Below are 20,089 nucleotides of genomic sequence, written 5' to 3' on the forward strand. Positions count from 1 at the left end.
GAGAATCAGACCCTGTCATATTCAAGTCTGAGTTGTTTCTTTGCTTTTAATTTTAATGTTTGTACACCTGGTGTGATATTGGGAGCCTCCCTTCTTCCTCTTGAACACAAACCTCTGAAGATGGAAGGCTGGATAGGTAGTTTGCTGTTTAGAGAGCAAAACTGGTAATGTTTGGTGCTACTGCACTATTATGATCCCAAGAACCTGGTGGGCAAGATTTAGGGTGGAGTCATCTTTTGGGTAGATGAAAGCTGCCCCCCTGCCCATTTTTTTGTGCTTATTAATGCTTATTTTGTTGCATTCAGATACCATGGTGATGTGCAGAATATATTATAGAGTAGACTAGATGAGATGATAGCTGGACATTTTTCTTGTAGGGTTAAATTGTGATTTTAGAGAGAGCCTTAAGCAAAGGTGGTGTGTAAGCTACAAAGTAGCTGGTAAATAGCCCTGAGGAAACACTGACTTAGACTCATTTCTGAGTAATAATTTCTCCCCTATTTCTTCCTCGGTCTGGGGCAAGTAATTTGCTGTTGTCCTATACCAGCAGGAAATTCTGACATCCCCACACCCGCTGAAATGCACTGCCCACCAAGTAGAGGGTAGGGCCAAGACTGACCCATTTCCCCACTCCTCCCTAACCACCTGCTCCAGAGGGAAGCAAACAGACATGCAGCACCTGCTTACTCCTATGCACCTGGGCCGAACATCTGGGTAATCCATGTACGAGGAGCTCTAATTCCCCATTGCCTCTTTGCATGGGCATGTAGTTCAGGTCACAGTCTAGCCCTTAGCAAATGCCTCACTTGTATTTAGCCCATGAAAATAGTTCTGACCTATTTGTACTCAAGAGGTAAGAACTAGTGCAGAACTAATGCAAGCCTCCACAGAGAAAGTGAAAATTAGTGCAAATTCCCCATTGCTCTTTAACCTGCAAGCAGAGGAGAGACATTTTCCTCTCTAACCTGCACTGTAGATGTTTATTGTATATTCTCTGTTCATTCTTTGGGCGGAAAAATACAGTGATGCCAATGGGTGGAGTTCCCTGACCAGCATGAATGCAGCATTGATAGATTCATAGTTTAAGGCCAGAAGGGACCCCGAGGCCATCTAGTCTGATCACCTGTATAATACAGATCATAGAATTTCACCCAGTTGCCCATGCATGGAGCCCAATAACTTGTGTATGGTTAAAGCATAGCTTCCTGAAAGGCATCCAGTCTTGACCTAAAGACATCAAGAGTTGGAGAATCCTCACCTCCCTTGGGCAGTCCTTTCCAGTGGTCAGCAGCCCTCACTGCCAAAACCTTGTACCTCATTTACAGTCTGAACCTTCCTACCTGCAGCTTCCTGACATTGGTTCTTGGTATGCCTTTCTCTGCCAGCCCTAAGAGCCCTGCAGTACCTGGCATTTTCTTCCTGTTAAGGCACCACACAGTACAATCAATTAGAACTGTACAGAGAATAAAAATTCCATTTCATGGAGGATTTTGAAATTTGGTTTTGCTTCAGTTGGGAATAAAACCTCAAAATTCTAAAACTCTCTGGAAAAAACCCAAAACCCTTTGTTTTGGATTGATAACATACTTAGTTTTGACAAGTTCACTTCAATGTAGACTATCTATGTATATCTATATATATTTATCTATAGATTGATAAAATTAATACAAAGTAAAAAAATTGAAAATGTCATTTTGAAAGGAAAAATTGAAATACTTTGTGCTAAAGTTGTCAAAACATGATGTTTGCACATCATCAGAACTTTGTTCCCTTTTTCCTCTGAAAAGAAATTTGTCAATTTCACAAAGTGCTTTGATTTCAATCGACCTGCATTGTCAGTGAAAAAGGATTCCATCTAACTTTTTCTGACCAGCTCTACTCTCCTGACAGATGTGGGCCTAACAGATGAAGCTCTTCAAGTCTCCCACTGCAAGGCACTTTCCCCAGCTTCAAATAATTTTTGTGGCTCTTTTCTGAACCCTCTCCAATTTTTCAACATCTTTTTAAAATGTGGGCCCCAGAACTGCATATATCAGGGGCTCTCAAACTTCATTGCACCACGACCCTGTTCTAACAACAAAAATTCACTACACCACCCCAGGAGGAGGGACTGAAGGTTGAGCCCAATGGCTTCAGACCCAGGCGTGGGCAGTGGGGCTCAGGCTTCAGCTTCGGCTCTGGGTCCCAGAAAGTCTAAGCCTGCCCTGGAGACCCTATTAAAATGGGGTCCTGACCGATGTTCCTTCTAATTTTTGACAGGCCGTGTGTGCAAAAAATGTCTTCTGTGCAAATTTTTGAAGCAGAGTTCAAATTTGTGCACCATGAGGCAAATGCTCCCAAGCGAGTAAAATGCTTATACATTTAAAAAGTTTTAATTTGCAATTTGTGATAAAAATAGTTTTACACTATGTTATTTTAGAAATGTCATTTTAAAATACTTAGAAAAAGGAAATTTAACCATTCTTCATGAAGCAGAAGTTAGTTTTAAGCATTATGCTTTATGATCTTTTTTATAGAAAATCACGAGCATATATCAAGCACATATTAATCATGATCATTATCAGTCCATAGGCTTCTGCCCATTGGTGTCCACTTTCACCTTTCATTCTATACACATGTCCGAAAAGATTTTGATAAACATATAATAAAGACAATTTAATAAATATGCCCATTATGTCAATTTATATGGGTTTTCAGATAGAGACATCATAAGTAAAAAAAGAAAAACAAGAGTTTGTGTTTTACATTTAAAATTTTCCTAAAAAATATCAATAAATGATTATCAGCCAAGAATAAGATATGTAATTACAAATGCATTTTAATTTCCTTATTGGTCGAAATGTCAAGGACCGCTAAACTAACCTTACTGTTTTTCCCTGCGATCTTTTTCATTTGCCCATTCAATATAAACTGTCCAGATCTATCAGTCCTCCATCCAGATGGTAACTCTTAATACACACCAGCATGTCCAAATGATCTACTTGTAAACGACTCCGTAGTTTGTGTTTTAGAGTGTTCATTAAGCTAAAGCCATGCTCACAGTCTGCACTTGATGCTAGGAATGTTCCTCCAATATCCATCAACTTTGCAAGCTCCTGAAACTGTTCGTTCTGGTGAGCAAATGTCACCATATCTGGGAAACTTAAAACCAATTGGCTTTTGATTCTTTCGGTTAGTGCAAACTTGAAGTCATTGTACTGACTGACTATAACAATCTCTTCAGCAATAAAGTCTTTGTATTTTGAACATGGGGATTTGACCTGATGAATTCCAAAATTGAAGTCACGTTTAACTATTGCTTCACAATCAAAAGCGGACCACTCCTGGACTTCATCCTCTGGAAACCTGTCTGCCAAATGTGCACACAAGATGTTTATGAAAGTTATTATGGAACTGGTATCAATTTCACTATTTTCTTGAGAGCTCATATCTAAGAGAGCCTTAACTTTGTCACTCCATAAGACTGAATCTCCAAGGTACTGTCTTCTGATCTTCTTCAGTTTACCTCGGGCAAGGTGAAATGCTTCAAGAGATGTAAGGTCCCATTTCTGGAGCAGCGTGGATAGTGAAGCCAGCTCCAACAAAACGTCATTCAAAACTTCTAATGTTATTCGGTATTCCATGGTATTCAGCTTTTTGTGGCAGTATTTAGAAACTGGATCAGTATCTTTGTCTTGCTCAAAATATTCCAGAAGAGGATGATAGTTGCGAATAATTGCTCCAAGTGCAAAGTGCCTAGATAACCAGTGCACTTCACTGAGTGGCCTGAAAGCCACTGACTCACATTCAGAAGTATCCACTCTTTCCTGAAATTTGCATTTTCTCCTGGATGACCGACAGAACACTGTGTAGACAGTTCTCATTAAGGTATCGATGTCTCTTATCAGCTTGACCTCTTTCCATGCTTCAGAAATCCCCAAGTCTTCCCGGTGTGCAACGCAAGGTTGCTGGACTAAGTGTGGAATATCACGTTTCAGCTGAGCCGCCACGCCATTGAGTTTGCCCAACATCACAGAGGCACCATCAGATGTGAACATCAGCATTTACATTAGATCAAGTTGGTGTTTCTTATAAAATTCTTTGATTGCAGACACTATTGAAACGGCATCACATTCTTGCAATCATAATAGTCCACCAAACGAAGTTTTATAGTCTGCAGAATTTATGGATCTATATTTAAAGTAGAGTATCAAGTATCTGTTAATGGATATATCAGTGCTTTCATCAACTGCTAGAGTATGAAACATTGCTGATGCTATTTCATGCATGAGGTCATTTTGGACAATGCAGTTGATAATTACAAGACATTCAAAAGCATAATTTTTACTTCTCCAGCTCGCTGGTATGCGCACATACTTTTCCATATGGTCATTAATATCCTGAACAGAAAGCACTGAGCTGTTCATTCTAATAGACAACAACACACTGTCAATTAGTACCTTGATTTCTTCTGGGTTTGAGCGCTTGCATTCAAGATAATTTGTCTCCTCTGCTTTTCAGCTGGACTTTCAAGAATCATGCTAAGCAATCCGCTCCATAAGGAAGGGTTTTTGTTTCTAAGTCTTGTTACACCATCTATATGAGACTTACTTGACAGATAACACTTTAAGAAATCCAACTTCCATACATCATTCCACATTCTTCCTGTTGAAAATTCTCCCGAAGCTCTGGCATCTCAACAATATACACATCATATGTGAATGTGTGAATATTTCACGAAGGTTAATAAGCATTACGCTCTGTGACTTTGGTGTAATCATCTCTATAGTCTCATCCAGCCATCCAGATTTAAATGAAGTCACTGTTCTTTTATGCTTTAGACATCTAGACAGTGACATTTTGGGATTGATATTTTTACCAGATTGGTTTATTTAAAATTAATACTTTTATTATATGGCTACTATTTCAATGCACTTGACAGTGTGACTCGACAAACGGGCAAACGGGAGATCATTCAGATCAGGATACCGGAAGTTTGTGCATAGCTCCGATCACGTCCATGCATCTGCGGCAAAAAAACGTGGAAAAATGGTAAAACAGCATGAGTAAATGTATGAAGTCCAATGCCTTTGAAAGATTTCAATCATGAAAACAACACTTACCTTTGTTTATTTCTGGGAAATCTTTGCAGTTCCTTAGCAACTACGGCCAGGCATTTTGACTTATTCGCACATATTTGAGTTTGTACACAGCCAAATGAACAGACTACAAGGAGATGTGTGGGGTCCCGACCCACACTTTGAGAACTGCTTGCATACAGTATTCCAGTATATTCCAGAATATGCATCGTCATCTGCAGTGGAGACTGAAGAGAAGTTTGCATATAAACTGATAGTTTCATAAAGCTCTAGCAGTGGAAATATAAAAGTGGCTTATGGAGCCTGCATCATACTCCTACAAGACACTGACATGACATATTATAACATCTCCTTGGAAACCACTGCAGTGTGTGGGCTGTCAGTACATATAAGCCATTCTACAGATTATATATTGTGGAACTATTATAATGACAGTATGCCATGAAATCAGTCAGTCAATAGGACTTTGCATTTTGCTTCTTAATGCCTTTCTATATGGCTCCTGCTAAAAGTACTTTCACAGTGATTAACTTTCTAACTTAAGTATATGGGGTGTTTGAATCTCAAAAGAATGCAGCAAACAGTCCACATTATGGACTAGGACTAATAAATGATTTCTAATTTAGCATGTATAGGTCATCCAGGTCCCAGTTCAGCACTGACTGCAATGGGACTTAGTCACTTCCTTAAGTAGCCTGCTGAGTATGTGTGGGATAACATATGTGCTTAAAGTTAAGCATGTATTTAAGCGCTTTGCTGAATTGGGCCTATGTTAGATATTTAACCTGATTAAACTGCTGCTTTATCTGGCTTTCTAGTCTCAGACATATTCGTGGGACATTTCACATTCAGACACTGAGACGCAGCTTTATTGTTTTGGCTTTAAGAAGCAGTAGCATTTATTTAACTTTTTGCGTATAGGGTCATAGATCTGCATGGTGCTTTATATACAGCAAAATGAGACAATCCTTGCCCCCCAAACCATACAATCTAATATGTGTACGACAAGACCTCCGTAATAGTATCTCCTCCTGCATATATACATGCAGGAGGAGATGATATGGGGGGTGGGGAATAAACAAAATAAAGTCTTGACGTTGCTAGTTTGGTAGAGTATGCACCAGGTTCCATCTTCATTTTTAAAAAGTTACACCATAAAGAAGAAAAACAAGGCGAACCCATTTTTTTCTCCTCTGAGGTTAACTTTAACAAGGACCAAGAGTTATCACCAACAAATCCCCTCCTCTCCATTTCCCCACTACAGAAAATAATGATTTCTTCACAAATTTTCCTTTCTCGCTTTCCCCAACACACACTGTTACTATATACTGTTTCAGTTCAGAAGTTCAGTGAAGCAAGTTTAATCTGTGTGCCAAATAACAAAGCTGTAACAAACTGGCTAGCATGTCTGGCCATGATCCAAAACTCATTGAAAGCAATTAAAAGATGTCCATTGTCTTCAGTGGGTTTTGGATCAGGCCCTGTGTATGCACTGCTCTCTACTGGACAGAATAAGACTTACTCAACTGAGTCACTGGTAGAGCTGGGTGACATTTTCTTGTGCAAAACCGTTTTTTTTTTTTGGCCAAAAAGTGTAGAATTGGATCCATCAGAACAATTCACGGCTCTGTTTGATTTCGCTAATTGTTTTGGTTGGAAAAACAATGTAAGAAGTTTGGAAACAATTCATTTCATCATTTCCAGAATGAAACATTTCAGTAGTCATTGGGGACATTCTGTTTGAGCTCTGCTTGATCACAGAGATTTAGAGTAGAAAGAACTGATTTCTGTGGCCATGATGTGCAACAAAGTGACAACAGTTACCTTTCTAGATGGCCAAGGAAGTGCTGGAATATGCTATTTCAATAAGTAATTTAATTCATATTTGTATAATGTTTAGAAAATATAAAGCTCTATAGGATTAGGGTTTAGGACCTGATTCTGCAAAGATTGATGCATCTGCTGAACTTTACGCACTGACTAATCCCATTAGCATCAGCGGGACTACTCACAGTGTGTGAAACTAAGTATTTGTGTAATTCTTTGTAAAAACAAGGGCTTGAATATCACTATTGTTATAAGTATATACTCAGAGCCAATGTGAGATCATTTCAATCACTGTTGGAAATACGGCCCCTCCTGCCCAGTCTCCATTATAATGTAATTAATGTACTGTTCAGTAGGAAAAGGTGCAAGAAAATTGCTCAGATAACATCTAAAACTACAAAGCATCAGAAAGACTGACATGTATCGCATTGAAATGGCATACTTTTTGCCTGCGTGCATATAATTTAGTGGGTAATTTAGTGGACCAGCTGCAGTGAGGACAGAGTGGATTCTGTAGAAATGTGGCTTCAGTACATTCACCACAAAGTGATCTTTTATTTTTATATTTTGTGAGTGTAACTCTCCTGGAAGGTGCTAGAGCAAAAGCACTGGAGAATGAAGTCTTCTGTTCCTTCAGAGTGAAAATCATCCCTGTGCAGAGGGACAATACAAGGTCTATGCACCAACTAAATCCAAATTAAACCCTATTTTTAGGGCTTACAGACGTGGTGCACAGGACTTCTGCTGGCCCTTTCCACAGGTATGAATTTCATTCACACATCGTGGACAAGCAGCAGTGCTAACTTCTCCATCCCATAATACCCACCAGCATTGGTTGACCCTACACAGGCAGAGACCACCTCTAGGGCTGAGGGAATGGATGGTATTTTAACTTTTTCAAACCCATTTTACTATAGTGAAATATTTGCAATGAAAATAGGAACTGTTCAATGAATGACAGCAGTCCTGGGACTTCATGGGTGAGAAAATCCCTTGTTCACCTTTTATATGAGGTGTGAGCTCATGGAAACTTGGAGCACTTTGCCATTCCCCTCCCAAACACCCAATCACCATTTTAAAACTTTACAATGTCCCTCAGTGGATGTATATTAGCACCACTCCCCGGCTTGCAGACACTTTCAGAGAAGGTGAATTAAAAGCGTGAAAAAGAAAAGACAATAAGACAGCGATCAATGAATAAGCACAAAGAAAAGTGGTGCTGGGCAGCCTGTTTTCATTCTGTTGCAGCTCTGTAGGCAACATCCTTCACTGGGGTATCTAAGAACTGGTCAAATCATTGCACAGTTGTTTTACAGGTGGAAGTAACATAGATGTTTACAGTTCTCTCAGCCTTAATAAACTAAGGTGTAATTAATAAAATAGGAAGGAAATGTATTTAAAAAAATAAATGGCTGAAGTTGACATTGAACAGTCATTAATTACTATTATTTACATTATAGATTAGGGCTCCATTGTGCTAGACATTGTACAAGTAAAAGATTGAGTCCCTAAACTAAGATTGTGAACGCTTAAGACAAGATATTACATATAGGTAAAACCAATAAATCGGGCTGGGGGCTGAGGGAAGGGAGAGAAGGAGACAGCAATGTGAGCCTGTATTTTCATAGACTATCTGTGTGTGGTTTAAGCATAGAGGTTCTTTGTTCTGTTGTTCTAGATAAGCCCTGCAGTGGAAGTATTCACAGCTTGCTTCCTGCCAAGCTGTTATCAGCTGGAAGGACTCTATAGATGTCATGGCAAAGTGAGTGGTGTCTGAGTAGTGGCTTTACTGATCCACCTTGTAGGAGGGTGTCCCACAGATAAGAGGATGCACATTAGAAAGTATGAAGATGGTTCTAGAAAAAGCTGATGGTTGAGGCTGGCAATGTTGGAAGTTGATGATGCAGTACGAAAATAGAGCAGATAGGTAGTGACGTGGCCAGAATAACGGGCCAGGAAGAACACACTTTCCGTACAGTAGTACTTCACTCACTGGAAAAAATACCCATTCACTGTCAATTGTAAGCCCTTCAACGTAGAAACCATCTTTTTGTTCTGTTAGTACCAAGCCCAACAGGGCCATGATCGGGCCTGTAGGTGCTATCGAAAAACAAATATTATTAATGGCAAGGGGACCGATTTCTTTTCAGTTGAGTTCCCAATTTTGGTTGGATGTATTCCTGGAAGTTTCATCACATGACATTATCTTTAATTAAAGATTAATCTTTAATTCCTGGAGACTCCAGTACAATCTTGGCGGTTTGACAACCATGCTTTTCAGGCATGTCTGCAGGATACAGCATCTCCTTCAGAAAAGGTGGGGAAGATTATTTTTTAACTAACAAAACAATGTGGAGTTTTTTAAACTACTTTCTTTTTGTAACATGCTCTAAAGCTTTACACTCTGGAATGTGTTAGTTTAAAGTCAGTGAATCAGGTTAATCAGCCAACCTGCACAGCAGAAACATTTTCAGATTCTGGAGTGACCACTAGAGGATGGTTCAAGACAAGAGTGCTTTCAAATAGCAGTAATGTTGTTAGCATCTCCAGGGATCTTTGACATTGTGCCATAGTCAAATTCATCCCTTGTCTCTACTTACATCAATAGAGTCAAACTAGGGATGAATTTGGCCCACGTATTTTATAACCAGTTGCTTTTACAGACAATGAATTATTCCAAAAGTAAAATACAGCATATATTTAACCTATTTTTCATAAAAATTCTATTGCTTCTTGCAAATAGGTTATATTATATGAATACATGTTAGTATACTCTGTGTGTGTGTGTGTGTGTGTGTGTATCAGCTGGTATATGAAAGCTCGATTATGCATAATTTACAATTCCCTGAAATTGTTTTTGGAGTGTTTTTTCTAATATAAATCATTAATAGCTTTAAGGTGCTTTGTCAGCCTCCAATCATCTTGTTGTTTTCATATGATTTTTAATTAGCTACTTTTCCTGTGACTTTGTCACAATCAACTATATTTAATCTTCTTGCAATTAAACCATGGAAATGTGGAGGCATTCTAAAACCATATTATATCAAATGTAATGTAACTTCATGAATTAATTAGAAGGCTACATTTTCACCTGAGATCCAAGAGGTGGTTCTCAGATAAGCAGCTCAAATGAAGGATTATTTTGCATGAGGTATAGAAATGTTGATCCTTGTGTTGCTTTTTTTTTCCTTTTTATTTCAGCGGGACTAAGGCCAGAGGGGCACCCCAATAATACTGCAGCAAATGGATTTCCAAAAGACATTTGTTCTGTTGGAAAAGGAGGGGCCTTTAGTCTAATGTATTGTCTATTGCCTCGACTCTTGCTGAAATTAAGGTTTGTTTAGGCAAAACAAAATTTCACCTGTTACATAGAACAACTGATGGATGGGCAGCAGCCAATGCAGATATGGAAGCCAGCAAACAGATATTATAGCTACACCCTATATATAACTATATTGAGGCTATTCATCACTAGAGCTAGTAAAATAAAAGCTAATTATTTGTCCAGGAAATTTTGAAAACAAACACATTTTTTCCAATCCCTTCTCCCCTCAAAAAATTATTATAAAATTATTTTGACATGAAAACTCTGACTAGCTCTCTTTAACACCTGGCAGGACCAGGCATTAACTGACTTGTAGCAGTTATCATCAAAGCTTGCCAAATAACTGATATTTTGGGTTGCAGGCAATTCTGGAAAAAAAACCCTATCCTTTTGGGTCAAATGAAATGTTTTGTTTGACCCCAAACCTAATATTTCATTTAAATTTTGAGCTTTTTAAAATTATTTTTAATGAAATTGAAGGCAAAGTAAAATGCAAAATGAAAAGTATTTCAAATCAGATCAAAACGTTTCATTTCAAAAATGAAAAAAGGGAATATTTTGAGTTCTTCAGAATCTCCCCCTCCCCGCCAAAGATGAACAAATTGGCAAAACTGACACACATTTGTGAAATATTTCGGTGTCACTTAATCTTCATTTTTTCACTGGAAAAAAGTTTCAGCTGAAAATTTTCACGTAGCTCAAGTTATCATGCCTTGATAGAAAGTTCTAAATTCATTACATCACCTCTAACTTTTGGTATAGAATGTTATTGAAAAGCCTTTACCAAGACCAATTTGTGTTGAATAGTCATTTAGCTCATCTACTTTGACTCCAGAACAAACATAAATGCAAAGCAGATAATGTTGGTCTTAGTTAAGATAATGATATACATAAATTCAGGTTGGATGATAAGTTTGTGTGTAATGTAAAAGCTCAACACAAGGCAAAAGCAACTATCCAAAGAAGGATACTTCAGAGATGACCTCTTAGCAATAGGAATCTTGGAAACAGGCCATTAAAGTGGATTTCTTTTTCCAAGGATTTCTTTAATGCTGCATGTTATATTCACATCTTTCACACTGAGATGCATGAAGTTCTCCAGGCTTACAAAGTAAACAGTATAATAGAACTTGGACATCCACAGAAACCCCAGTTTGGCTGAGGTTTCAGAAATAGAGAAGCTTTCAAAAAGGGGAAACAGTATCCACATCATATGAAATATTAAAGAGATTCAAGTGAATTCCTAGGAAAAGACAAGTGATTCATCATCTAATCATGCTTCTAATAACTAATGTAGGCTGCAAAAATGACAGCATGACACAAGCTATCAGTTTAATTAAGAAGAAGTAGGATGACATCAGCTATGAAAACAAGGGAGAGGAAAAGATTGTTGGGACAGTACCTTTAGGGAACAAGCTGAAAATTTTAAGCATACGGTCAATGAGTCAGCAGGAAGAATTAACATCGCAAAACATATGGAAGAGAGTAAATCGCAGTGCAGTCTTATAGACTATTTGTGTTGCAGCCTAGCATCAGGGAAGACAGCTCATTCCCATTACCTGAATCTTGCACGTAGTTCATAGAATCATAGGCCAGGGTTTCAACAAGTTTTTCCCCACATAGGGTTTTAAGAGGTTTTATTATTTTTAAGCAATGACAAGGTGCTTGATGTTGAGAGAAGCAGGATGGTCCAGTGGTTAGGTCATAAGCCTAGCCTTGAGACACCGGGGTTCAATTCCCTGCTTCACTATAGACTTTGAGTGTGACCATAGGCAAGTCACTTAGCCTCTCTGGGCCTCAGTTCCCCATCTGTGTTTAAACAAAACAATAATAATAGCACTTCCCTACCTCACTGGGTGTTGTGAGGATAAAGACTGTGAAGTACTCAGATACTATGGTGTTGGGAGCTCTCTAAGTATCCAAGATAGAGACAGAGGCCCAATCCCCAAGAAACTTAAGACAATGGTGAAAAAGGACAAACAAAACAATAGACACAGAATTCACTGGGCAATCAGAGGGTGGAAGCACCACAGAGAGTTTTTTCCCCTGCAGGATCACTTGATTATACAAGACATGGAGCATGATACCGCACAACGTGTGAACACCACAAAGTCACTTCCAGAGGCCAGCCACTAATATCATCAGACCCTTCCCTCAGAAGGCAACTGATAGGTGCTTCTTCCAAAACCAAGAGCAACCTAATTTCACATTAGTAGACTGAACAACCGTGTATATCCCATAGGGAGAGTGTTCACGTGCCAAGATTCAGAAAAATATGCCACACGAAGGCTTGAAAATGTGAGGAGCAGCCAGCTCCATTCCAGGTAGACCGCTGCCTAGAATGAGGCTTGAGCCCACCAGACAGATGAAAGGTTCCAAAATATCAGGGGAGTGTAGCATTCATACAAGGTTCATGCACTTGGCAACATTCAGGGCACACCCGGAGTGTTGTGTAGGAGCAGTGCACACACGGCTCCTCTCCAGGGCATGAACCTTGGAATCTCGCCCAGATGACATGAACCGTGGGAAGCCTCCCAGGACTGGGCTCAAGGCCCGAGAGCAAGGAATGCGGTAGATAGAAACTGGTAAATAAGAATGTTAAACAAAGTCATTGTATTCTTTTTATCTGTTGGAGAATGTAATGCGCGGGGGGAGAGAAAGAATAAAGGAGAGGGTGGAAAGCTGACAGGGGCAGCCGTCGGCAGACCAGCCAGCTTGCTTGCTTAAAGCTTTGTGCTGTCTTGTATTGGACCGCAACAACTGGCACCCAAACGTGGGGGCCTCAGCACTCACCTCACCCGGCAAGGATTTCAGACACGTCACTCATCCACTTCGCGGATCCCGGTGAGTATTTTTCGTTGTGGTAAGTACGGGAAGCTCCCTCTCTGCTTTGCAAGTGCAACACCGCAATGAGCTACAGTATTTGCTGCATAAGGCTCAGCATGATTGCCCCACTCGAGAACTCACTCTCCTGCTACAGGAGGTGAGTGCCCAATGCCCGTGGTACCTTGAAGCCGGAACCCTTAAGCTAGCGGACTGGGAGCGGTTGGGCCAGACATTGCACAAAGAGCCTCAGGCGCCCGTGCAGGCTTTACAAGCCTGGCACCTCTGCCGCGACGCGATACAGCCTGTCACCTCGGAAAGGCCCTCCCTCGCGCCAATAGAGAGGCTGGTGATCTCGCCACTCCCGTCCGCTCCTGCAGCCATCCCCCCTCCTGGCGATGCGACACAGCGTGTCGCCTTGGAAAGACCCTCTCCCGCGCCAATAGAGGGGCTGCCGATCTTGCCACCCCCGTCCACTCCTGCAGCCATCCCTCCCCCTGCTTCGCCCCCAGTGCCTCAATTACTGCTGCCTCCTTTGTCTTCCCCTCTGGAGCCAGTGTGTGATCACCGTCCCCCCGTGGGGCCCCATGCTCCGAGGTCCCCCGGGGGATCGTCCGCGTCTGCTCAGGGGCTTTCGCTGGTGCAACAAATGGTTCACGCAGCGAAGACTCGCCCAGATCTTACAGCAGAGGAATTAGCTGATCTGGTCTCAGTTTGCCCGGTGACCTGGCAGGATGATGGCCAGGGCAACCAGCTTGCAAACTGGGTCAGTTTGCCTTACTCGGTGATCAGAGACGTAAAGAAAGCGATTCGTGAGTTCAGCCTGACTAGCACGTATGTACGTGGTCTCATTGAAGGGCTAGGTACTGGGTACACCCTGGTCCCAGAAGACTGGAAAGCGCTGTTGCGCATGATGCTGACGCCCAGTCAGTATGTTATTTGGCTTAGTGAGTATCGGCAGATGGCGGAACGCCAAGCCCAGGTATATAGAGAGCAAGGTGTCATTTATGAGCACTTGGCAGGGGAGGGCCAGTTTGCTACCATTCAGATGCAGTCTCAACTCCCTCAGGCCGTCTTCCCCATTATTTCTGCCTGCACCCAGCATGCTTTCCGGAAGGTCCCGGATTCAGGCAAGCCTACCAAAAGCTTTGCCAGTATCCGTCAGGGTGCATCAGAGTCCTTTATGGATTTTACCAAAAGATTGCAGGAGGCTATCCTGCGACAGGTGGATAACCCTGAGGCAGCTCAGGAGATTCTGTTAAAAATGGCGGTTGAAAATGCAAACGAGGATTGCCGCTGTGCTCTCCAGGCAGCACAAGCCGCTGGCGTTCTAGAGCTGTCGGACATGCTGCGGGCGTGCCAAAACATCGGCACACAAGCACATAAAGCTGGGGTTCTGGCCGCCACCCTGTGGAAAAGCAGGAAGGAGGGGAAGCGTTGTTATCGCTGTGGTAAGGAGGGTCACTTTCAGCGGGAGTGCCGCTCATCGACGGCGCCCGCCCGCCCCTCAAAGAAGTGCCCCAAGTGTCGGAAGGGCTATCACTGGGCTAATCAGTGTCATAGTGGGTTGGGAAACCGCACGATGGGTCCCCCCCCGAACCCAGGACCAAACGGGTGTGTTCCCCACTCAGACAACTGTTCCTCTGCCTTAAAATCCATAGACTCCATGAGGGCGGCGACTGCCGGAAGTGCAGGGCTTGATTTGATTATGCAGGAGGATGCTGATTTTCAGTTGCCGGGGGAGGTTTGCGCCATACCTACACAGGTGACGGGACCTCTCCCTGCCGGATTTGTGGGTCTGGTTCTCCCTCTCTCACACGCTGGGAAACAGGGTTTTTTTGTCATCCCAGGGGTCATTGACGCCGATTACACCGGCGTTATTAAGGTTGAGGCGTGGACCCATCTTCCGCAGTCGCTCCCACGTGGACGGTCAATTGCACAATTGATTTTAGTCCCCTATCATGTGCCAGCTGCAGAGGATCGAGCCCGGGGCGGAGGCGGCTTTGGATCGACGCTGTCTCAGTCGCCACCTCACGACACGTCCTCTCCACTTGTTGCTCTAACAATGTCGCTCCGCCCCTCGAAACCTGAGTTAACACTTCTTTTAAATAATTTTCCTTTTACAGGGCTGGTGGACACTGGAGCTGACATTACGGTGATTCGTGATCAGGACTGGCCGGTAGGTTGGCCAACAGTTCCTTCTAAAGAGTTGTGGGGGATCGGGGGTAGCAAACCCGGGTGCCAAAGTTTGTCTTGGGTCACGGTCTCTAAACCAGGAGGCCGTGCCCTTGCTACAATCCGCCCTTTTGTGCTCCCTATCCACCTCAGTATTTGGGGCCGTGAGTTACTTGTAAAGCTAGACACCACCCTCGATATTAATATATAATGGCCCCAAATCCTCCCTCACCCACCTTGCCATCCGCATTACCATTGGTATGGCAATCCTTAGAGCCCGTATGAATTGACCAGTGGCCCCTCCCTCTAGAAAAGCTGAAAGCGCTTCATTCACTTGTGCAACAACATTTGCACGCACAGCGCTTGGAGAGCTCCACTAGTCCTTGGAACTAGCTGCTGTTATTTTGGCCTTTCAACTTTTTGCTGATTGTCCCTTTAATTTAATTGTGGACACCCATTATGTTTATTAAGTAATTGATCATTTACCCCTTGCCCTCATTACCCCTCAGGTCGATGCGGACCTTCTTCGCCTGTTTTTGTCCTTACAGTATCTCATCACCACTTGTAATTTCCCTTATTTTGTTGCTCATATTCGCAGTCATACCCCTCTGCCTGGGATACTCACTGAGGGCAATGCGCGCGCCGATCGCGCATTACGTAGTCAGGTAAATTCCCTCTTTTCTGACCCCATCGAAAGCCATTCCTTTTTTCATCAGTCTGCCTCTGTTTTGGCCCGACAATTTCACATTCCTGCTGATCATGCACGTTCTATTGTTCGTTCCTGCTCCCACTGTGCCGCTGCTGCCCCTACCTTTTCTTATGCCGTTAACCCCAGAGGTACCGCAGCGAATCAGCTGTGGCAAATGGATGTCACTCACGTGCCACAATTCTGCCCCTATTCGTTTTTACATGTTTCCATTGATACCTATTCAGGATTCCTCTGGGTGACCCCACAGTGTGGGGAAGCCACTCCCAAAGTTATTCACCATTTGCTAGCCTGTTTTGCTGTTATGGGTCGCCCAAGCCAGATAAAAACAGATAATGCCCCAGCCTATTGCTCCACAGCCCTCTCCACCTTTTGTGCCCAATGGGACATCCGTCTCAAACACGGGATCCCTTATAATTCCACAGGCCAAGCCATTGTTGAACGTGCAAATCGCACGCTAAAAACCTTGCTTGACAAACAATTAAAACAAGGGGAGCTGCGTCTCCGAACCTTAGGAGACATTCAGCAACAATTGCATGTCCTTTTGTTTACTTTAAATAATTTAACACTGAATACAGATCAGCAGACCCCTGCGGATTGGCATTTTCATAAGTCTGAGGTACTGGAAAGACCGCGTGTCTATTACCGTCAGCTGCCCGATCCGCAATGGTTGGGCCCAGTACCTTTAATTACTTGGAGGTGGGGATATGCTGCTGTGTCTCTCCCTGCAGGACCGTTGTGGGTTCCGGCCCGGTGTGTGCAACCGGCACTGAAACAGCATGGCGTGGCACCAGAGGCTGTCGAACCCCATACCGGAGTTTCAGCTGACCTTGGAGGAGAACGCGGTGCCTCCTGGGTCGACAATGGCGGGATGGAGACGGAGGAGACGTAGCATCCCAAGCCAGCCCGTGACATGGGGAGCAGTGAAAGCATTGGTCGCTGCGGCTCAATGAAGACTGGCAGCAAACCAACAGTCAGAGACTCCTGAGACTCTGTTTGTGGCCATTCTCGCCCAAATCACTGCTAATTCTGTATTGATCGTGTGCCTTATGTGCCTGCTATTTCCTGTAGGGGTTGACTCGGGAGCGCCTCCTCCGTTACGGGCCCGAATGACATATAACCTATGGGAAAGATTGACTTTAATAGTAAATGTTACCCACTTTTGTTTATCTGATTTTGTAGCAGCTGAAGAATTGTTAGGTACGTGCCTTATTCCAGTATGTTGTCACCCTGAGGAAATAGGGAATGAGATGATACTCGCTGCTTATGCGAACCTCTCTTCCCAGTACTCTAGCATGGCTAATTGGGGCCCGGCCAACTACACTTTACCTTCTTGGGCTTATTTTTTGCTGTTGCTGTTTGCAATGTATTTCCTTTTTGTTAAGGCTTTGTCGAGACCCGCCCTGGCAGGCTCCACGAGTTATGACCTTGTTTGTCTGGGAGTTAATTGGCTTGCAAAAGCAAATTGATGGCTACCATGAGATGGCCGAGCACAAATAAACAAAAAAGGAGGGGATGTAGCATTCATACAAGGTTCATGCACTTGGCAACATTCAGGGCACACCCGGAGTGTTGTGTAGGAGCAGTGCACACACGGCTCCTCTCCATGGCATGAACCTTGGAATCTCGCCCAGATGACATGAACCGTGGGAAGCCTCCCAGGACTGGGCTCAAGGCCTGAGAGCAAGGAATGTGGTAGATAGAAATTGGTAAATAAGAATGTTAAACAAAGTCAGTGTATTCCTTTTATCTGTTGGAGAATGTAACGCGCGGGGGGAGAGAAAGAATAAAGGAGAGGGTGGAAAGCTGACGGGGCAGCCGTCAGCAGACCAGCCTGCTTGCTTGCTTAAAGCTTTGTGCTGTCTTGTATTTGGACCGCAACAGGGGAGAAGTCTTCATTTGTTTGAGAAAGTTTTGGGAGTGAGGGGGAATAGGCTTCTAGTGGGAAACTGTCTTATGACTTTAACTGCAACGTCATTACTGCTGCTCTGTAACTCTAGGGCACCTGACTGACAGGCTATACTGTGACAAGCACAAAGGGAGAGCCAAATTATATACTCCATTCCCAGCACAGTCATACCACAGAGCGTCCTCATAAGTCCTTCCTTGCATTGTAGAGAAGTAGCTGAAAACAAGAGCTTTAACATCTTTACAAAAACAAAGTTCAGGCAAACAGAATCAAGGAGGCCTTGAGCTACAACTCTAAATGTCCCGCAGGTCTGTCTACATTGCAATTAAAAACCTACCATGCCAGCTGAATTGGGCTCACGGGGCTTGGGATGAGGGGCTGTTTAATTGCAGTGTAGATTTTCCGGCTCGGGCTGGAGCTCAAGCTCTGGGACCCCCCACCTCACAGGGTCCTAGAGCCCAGAGTCTGAACATCTACACTGCAGTTGAACAGCCCATTAGCCTGAGCTCCATAAGCCTAAGTCAGTTGGCACAGGCCAGCCGTGGTTGTCTCATTGCAGAGTAGAGGTACCCGCAGGGGGTTAGCCTAGTACTACTGACATCATCACAGAGACAGTGTACAACTCCCAGGCAACCAAAACTCCTGCATGGCTGTAAATGAAGGATCAGGATCTACCTCTCTAGATCACATGCTATGGCAAATTATTTTAATCTTAAACACATCTCCTAAACATAGCATAAAAATCCAAAGATAAAATCACACTATGGACTCAAGTCCAGACTAGAATAAAGAGAAATTTTAACCAAATCTAGCACCCTGGGGGACCTTACAGTGGATTTAATCTATACTGTGTGCACATCAAGGGCTAGAGAGCCAAGATGGGGGAGGGAATGTCTTTTACTGGACCAACTTCTGTATGAGAGAGAAAAGCTTTTGAGTTTACACAGAGCTCTTAAAACCTGAAGAAGAGCTCTGTGTAAGTTCGAAAGAGTGTCTCTCTCACCAACAGAAGTTGGTCCAATAAAAGACATTCCCTCCCCACCTTGGCTCTCTAATATCCTGGGACCAACATGGCTACAACAACACTACATCAAGGGTTCTCCATTATGTATTTTAAGAAAGCCTGCCAAGCCCTGCTTGCTCTTTCCCCTAGGGTAGGTGCTTCCTAGCCAACAGCTGTAACTACACTGAAGACAAGATGACAAAGTTACCCTGTATTCAGCAAAGCTATGGTCACATGACTCCTTAGACCTTACAGCTACGGACTGACTCATGACGACAGGAAACACCAAGCACATTCTTTTCTGTTGCACATAGGTGCCAAATTTTGTGGCAGTTACATACATTCATCTCTCTTGGGAACCAGAATGTTAGTTTCGTCTTATTCTATGGTCTTAGGCAATCTTTGTGCACTGTTTTGGTTTACTGGAGGCTGTGACAATGAAACCATTGTCAGCTCTAGCCAAGAGTTGTGTCCAGGATTGTTCCACACCCTAGAACACTGTAGCTCACTGACAGCTGCATTTAGGTGGTCAGATAGATATTGGTTACCCAAGCAACCCCCCTGTTATATTTCCTAAACAACTAAGATGTTGGAAGTCTGAGGACAGTTGAGGGGAATAGTTTTGGAAAAATAAAAACTGTTCTCCAGTCACACTGATCTTGCATACAATGTATACGGGTAGAATCTGATTATTAAACTGTTTTAAAGTCTCATCATTTCAAAAAACTGGCTGGCTGATGGGATCTAAAATTTTAAACAGGTATTTTATGGCCCCAGTTTCCCTTACTGAATTAATACTGGAAAATAAGGTGGGCCAGCCCTGTAGAAGTGAAAGTGAATTAACAGACAGGTCACGTAGTTGCAACACGTAGTTCAGTGAGTGCCACAATGTCCCCAGTGTAGGTTCCTCGCAAGCAGCCAGTCACAACTTATGATTGTTTCACATTTAAATGCTGGTGAAACAGATAGTGTAATTGAAAAATATGATGAAGATTATGAAAAGCGATGGGTCAGATCCTGAAGTGGCTCAGATCAGTATTCTGTAGCACCTTAAATTCACATGGCAGTATTCTGTGTATATGCAGTACCTACTTCAAATTTCATTGCAATAGTCCATAAGGACAAGAGATTAGTGTGTTGCAGAGAATGATATTCACAGACTCTCAGTATAAGACAGTTTTCATAACTATGATTATCTTCTTTTAGATTCATATTCTGTAACCTGAAAGAATTCCCCAGTCCT

At 42.8% G+C, this 20,089-nt stretch overlaps 1 protein-coding gene and 1 long non-coding RNA gene across 2 annotated transcripts; one reads left to right on the plus strand and one right to left on the minus strand.

Moving 5' to 3' along the window:
• Nucleotides 1–2,353: 2,353 nt before the first annotated feature.
• LOC125620963 (E3 SUMO-protein ligase KIAA1586-like) lies at nucleotides 2,354–5,349 on the minus strand. The gene is made up of 2 exons (XM_048817275.1): nucleotides 5,103–5,349; nucleotides 2,354–5,005 (listed from the first exon to the last, which is right to left on the minus strand). The coding sequence occupies exon 2, from the start codon at nucleotides 4,041–4,043 to the stop codon at nucleotides 2,901–2,903; it is 1,143 nt and encodes a 380-aa protein (XP_048673232.1). The 5' UTR covers nucleotides 4,044–5,005; nucleotides 5,103–5,349; the 3' UTR covers nucleotides 2,354–2,900.
• Nucleotides 5,350–12,833: 7,484 nt separating this feature from the next.
• LOC142069388 (uncharacterized) lies at nucleotides 12,834–17,729 on the plus strand. The gene is made up of 4 exons (XR_012665192.1): nucleotides 12,834–13,074; nucleotides 15,180–15,232; nucleotides 15,827–15,893; nucleotides 16,666–17,729. It is a non-coding gene; the product is annotated as an uncharacterized LOC142069388 (long non-coding RNA).
• Nucleotides 17,730–20,089: the final 2,360 nt, after the last annotated feature.

This window comes from Caretta caretta, chromosome 1 (assembly GCF_965140235.1).
Source record: "Caretta caretta isolate rCarCar2 chromosome 1, rCarCar1.hap1, whole genome shotgun sequence".
Classification (NCBI taxonomy): Eukaryota; Metazoa; Chordata; order Testudines; family Cheloniidae; genus Caretta; species Caretta caretta.